Source organism: Amphiprion ocellaris, chromosome 16 (genome assembly GCF_022539595.1).
Source record: "Amphiprion ocellaris isolate individual 3 ecotype Okinawa chromosome 16, ASM2253959v1, whole genome shotgun sequence".
NCBI lineage: Eukaryota > Metazoa > Chordata > Actinopteri > Pomacentridae > Amphiprion > Amphiprion ocellaris.
Genome location: NC_072781.1, coordinates 6,943,923 through 6,949,202, shown reverse-complemented (window position 1 = coordinate 6,949,202; position 5,280 = coordinate 6,943,923). Strand labels below are relative to the sequence as shown.

The window sequence follows — 5,280 nt, the reverse complement described above, 5'->3', positions numbered from 1 at the left end:
ATAAAAATCATTAAAGGCAGTTCTGACTGATAAAAAGTCAGGATTGTTGCATATTTTTGATTTGATTTACAGTGAAGTTGAGGAGGATGGTTGATATAGATGGACAGAATGTTTTAGTGTTGCCACAGCTGCCTGAACCCAGTGAGGTAATGCCTACCTTCGTGTCTTTTTCTTGCCTCCTTTTATTCTTTTCCCACTCCTTCCAGCAGCTCTGCAATTAAGAAAGCCTTTAACTTTCAATCCTGATGCTTTTGTAAAAAAGCCTTTGTTCTGCTGCCACGTCGTCAGCAGCAGTGGTGGGAGGGACACATAATAAATGATTTTTCAAATTAATTATTCTTTCTCCTTGACTTAATCGGCGTGGGAGAGTAAAGATGTTGGCATTGTTCACGTCAAAATCTACTGAACTCTCTATGCGTCATTTCATGTCATATAGCACTAAATACAGTTATTAATAAAAGTGTAAGTTGAAGCTTTGGTGAGGTTTTAAAATGTCAAAATGCACAGCATTTATTGCATTAAAATCACAAATGTATTTAGCAAAAATCAGACAGTTTTGACAAAAAATAAATAGTTTTTTCCTGCCTCCTAAAGGCTTCATAGAGTCACAGTAAAGTAAAAACACAACATCCTGATTTGCCAGTGTTGTCAAAATAAATCATTTTTACAACTCAGATGACACACAGCCACTCATATGACATGAGCTGGAATGTTAATTACAAATCACTGAATAGTTGCTACCACATTCAAATAGCATTTCACCCGATTTTGTCTGATGCAACAAAACAATGAGACTGAATTACAAAATAAATGCTACCTAAAAACTAACAAACTGACTTCATCATCACACTTAACCATAGCACAAAATACTGAAAATATGCAAACGGTGTTGTGTTTCGATTAAATCAGAGAATTCACAGTCTACAAGGCACTTTAGAACTCAGGCCTCACAGTTACGATACACAGTAATTTCACCATCAGTGTGGTGCCACAATGGCACTGTCAAAACAACCTTCTGTTGTAAATCACTCCATGAACACATACAGCACTTTATCCAGCTTGATAGTCATCACTGAGGTCAGAAGTTAGGCTTGAATTTTTATCAAGATGTGCAGCCATTCATGGGATGTAACACTTTATATTTAACTATATTATATTTAAAGGCCTAATCAGTGTCTTTTGAAAAAAATCACACAACTTCTACCAATTTGAGGTAATGGACTCCTGATTTCTGGATTTTGGAGATGTAGCAACACGTGCACTGCAGTTTAAAAGTAGTCACTGTAATGTTGTTTTCCATTTTACACAGACACAAATTTACCAGTATGCTACAAAACTACCTCAGAAACTGTCACTTTTTGTAGAAAAAGACTGTTTTATACTTGTATTAAATACTAAATACCATTACACCCTACACACACACATACAGAACCTACAATAGATGCCGGCCGATTCTTTTTTGAAGGATAAGGCTGGTGATTTTCTATATCCTGCTGCAGCTGAAAGTAGTCAACAAAACCCAGTACCCAGCTGTTTACACAAATGATCTGTCCTTTTTTTAAAAAAAAAAAAAAAAAATCTGTGTTAATTTGTGACTACTTTTAAAAAAAATCATGTTCTCAGCACGGATAAATTAGCTGAGTACATCAGAAAGTCTAAGTATTGACAAATGGATTAATACATTGTCGGTTTTGGTCTTTTCACTAAATTTGTTGATGATAACAAAATAATAAAAAATACAGACTACTGCCAGTCTTGTCCTTCCTCAAGTAATTAGGTGACAAACTTGTTCACTCTGAGGTCAATCAGAGAGAGGTCAATCTGCTGCCATTTCTCACAAGCTCAAGGTAAGATGTCAAATCCAAGACATCCAAAGTGCCCTTACTGTGTCTGTAAGTTGCGACCTTCACTGGCCGGGCGGCTTGTCGGTGGCTGGTTGGACGCTGTTGGTTGCATTGGAGTTGCTGTCGCTCCTCCCTGCATTGTTCTGAGTCCCGTGGGAGGAAGAGGAGTTGAGTGGACTCCTCTTGAGGACTTTGTTAGCCAGAAGACTGCAGGTCTTCCTGTACTGGTGACGCAGCAGTGAGTAGACGAACGGGTCGCTGGCCGCCTTGCTGTAGGCCAGGCATTTGGACAGCACACCCCAGTGAGGGCTTATGGGCCCCGGAGAGAAGAGCTCTACAATTCTACCTCAAATAGAGCACAAACAGAAAAAGAAAAGTCACACACAATCCTTGGGCGGAGTGTAGCAGCTATTTCTTAGATCAGTGTAACTGGAGTGGAAGACATCGAATGCATGTAATGAACCACTGCAACGTTGTGCAAATGTCATCACACTAATGTCATCACTGTGTTCGGGAATGTAAACTGATGGGTGGCATATTTTTTGCGAATTGTGGAATTTTTGCTGATTAAAATGTATTTTATGACAAATCCAATTTTCTGTCCAACTAAACAAAATAAAGGCAAGACAAAGTAGAAAACAACAGTCACTGTTTTGATGTTGAAGACTCAGTGATAAGAACATTTCTATTCTGTCATCAGCTCTGACATTATAAAAATGAAGCAGTGAAGATGTTTGAAATGCTACCAGATAACAAGACAGCGTGCAAAATAATTATCAGCATTTAAATTCAGGGTAAGTTAAAGTCCAGAATAACTCTGTTAAATAGATTCATTCTTGAAAACTAAACTAGGAATATAATTTGAAACATATGTCAGTACATGTTGTCTCTCCTTGATGCTGTGTGGTAAACCTTGCTTTTTAAAAGGCAGGAGACTCTCACACACATGCATTCCAACACACAGAAACCCCACCACACAGTATTATCTCTGCTCACCTTGTAATGACATAAGGCGTGAAGCACACCACAAATGTGCCGATGAATGTACTGATCTTCTTGGTGGCCCTCTGCCTCCTCCGCTTCTGCTCATCCAAGCATTTCTGCCGCACGCTGCCAGAGCACACAGGTGCTATTATCAACCCAGGAGGCATGATCACAGACATGCAGACATAATGAAGCCGTCCAAAGAGAAAACACGTGGGATAGGATCTGAAGAAAAGCAGTCAACTATGCAGTCTCACCTATGATAATTGCTCCTGGATTATTTTCACACTTCACAGATATCAATTATGTAAATGGAGGAATTCAGAGTTTAATTGTTTGACTAAAATGGCTTGTTGTGTCCAAAGAACTTGCTAAATCTGGAAGCAACACGTGTAATTTAAAGTTTTTTTTCCCCAAACAGATACAAGCAGCAGATCTGCAAGCAGGAGCAAATGAATGCATTGCAATAACTCCATCAGCTAAGGATGCAGCTTTAAGACCTTCAACACTAAGTGCAGGTTTTCTGGCATATTCTATATTTGTGTCTTTTAACCTTCATTCCAACATGTTCTGATTTTAAAACAGCATCAGCAAAAGGTTCCTGAAATACTTCACATAGGCTACAGGAATAAATAAAAGGGGATAGAAACATTTCAAGACAAACAAATCAAAAACACAGGTGGATCCTGCAGTTTGTGTCTCTGAGAGTTGTTTACCTGGGATGAATATCCACCAGCAGCACCAACGTCTGCATAGTGATGACGTCGATGCGTTTACAGTGAAACCTTGCAACTTTTAGCACTTTCAGATACGTTACACACAACACGATCAGCGTGAGGAGGTAAGTGAGAGAGTGCAAAGCCACCGTGAAAACCATGAACTGCGTCCCGGCTCCCTTCGCCCTCACATTGCAGAGAGTGCACGATGCGTAAAGCTGGTGGTAGCCGACCCAGGAGCGGCAGGTGGCCACTGTGGAGAAGCACAGCGAGTGTATCCACGTGTATCCCAGCGCTATCACCGCATCTCGGTGCCGTATTCTGGAGTGATAGCTCAGCGGGAACACCACCGCCACCCATCTGTCGATGCTGAGAGCTGCCATGCTGAGCATGGAGTTCGTGGTGAGAAAAGTGTCGAGGAAACCCACAATCTGACAGAAGCTGCTGCCTCCGGGGTGGCCCGTGGTGACGAGCCCGACCAGAGTTAGTGGCATGTTGGACACGCTCAGCAACAGGTTGCAAAACGTCAAGTTGAGAATAAAAAGACCGGGTACCTGTTTGCGGATCTCCGGGTTGTACAGAAAGCAGATCAGCACCACAACGTTGGACAGCAGCGACACGACAATGATCCCTAACACCAACACAGAAGCAACTATGTCCGCTGCGTCCATGACGCTTCCTCTCAAATATCCCGACTTTTGAAAAGTGCATCCACCGTCCTGTTGCAAACTGTCATCGTGAGTTGCAGTCACAGCCTGTACGAGTCCAGCACATCGTGATCCTCACTACTCCCAGGATCCAAATATCTTCAACAAACGAGGCGATCTGTCCAGAAGCGTCGACAATTGGGTTGTTGGGAATTCATGTAGAATCCATGTAGAAACAGCTCACCTGGTTGTTCTGAGACAAATTGGCAGTCTGTCTTTGTGGGAACGGGGTCACAGCAGGAGGTTTGTGATCTGGAGGCGCTGCGGTAGTTTTTTCCTGCTCATGCCACCGGTCTCAGCTCAGGGGTTCCTTGCTGCGCAATTGCGCACCGACATGATGGACAGCTTTGAAAAAATGACATAAAAGTACTTAAAGCCTTCTGCGACTCCAGCTACTTATAGTATTTGTCTGCTGTGCCAGAGTCTAAAGCACGCTGGTGCACCACTGTTCAAAAATAGCTTTTTAGTGTGAAAATAGAAACACGACGCAACATTACGTAGCTGGTGGTAACACTGATGTCATGAGCGTCACGTTGAACTTGGCAGTTTTGTACAGACGTAGAATAAGTTCTTGAATATTAATAGTGCAGTTCGTTAGTTTAATGTTTGCAGATCGGTGTGACTGGATTCATTCCCGTCATCATCATCACGTTCATTAAAAACATTTCTCAGCACCAAGCACTTCGATTTATTCCACAGACCAGAAATCACTGCAGAAAAAGGAGATCAGAGATTCAACATTGCAGTGTTCAGTGGAGCAGGTCCAGTACATGCTGGGTGTTAGTCCACAATGAAGCTGTACCACCTCAGCTGACACCGACAGAGCTGTACAGGAAGATACACTGTATGGAGCGTTGGGTTTTCAGTGGTTCATGACCAAAAACAAGCTGATCTGCATCCATTTTGTGTGGACCTATTTGAATTTTAGGCTTTGAATTTGAGGACATTTGTGGAGTCATTTTAGTTGATCCTAACTCTGATACTAAAAGGGCTGTTTGAGGGTTAAAACTTGACGTTAGATTTAGGTTT

At 41.8% G+C, this 5,280-nt stretch overlaps 1 protein-coding gene across 1 annotated transcript; it reads right to left on the bottom strand.

Annotated features, from left to right (window-relative positions):
• Window positions 1-485: 485 nt before the first annotated feature.
• On the bottom strand, window positions 486-4,691 carry gpr26 (G protein-coupled receptor 26). The gene is made up of 3 exons (XM_023287678.3): window positions 3,545-4,691; window positions 2,841-2,954; window positions 486-2,186 (listed from the first exon to the last, which is right to left on the bottom strand). The coding sequence occupies exons 1-3, from the start codon at window positions 4,213-4,215 to the stop codon at window positions 1,907-1,909; spliced, it is 1,065 nt and encodes a 354-aa protein (XP_023143446.2). The 5' UTR covers window positions 4,216-4,691; the 3' UTR covers window positions 486-1,906.
• Between the last annotated feature and the right edge of the window lie 589 nt (window positions 4,692-5,280).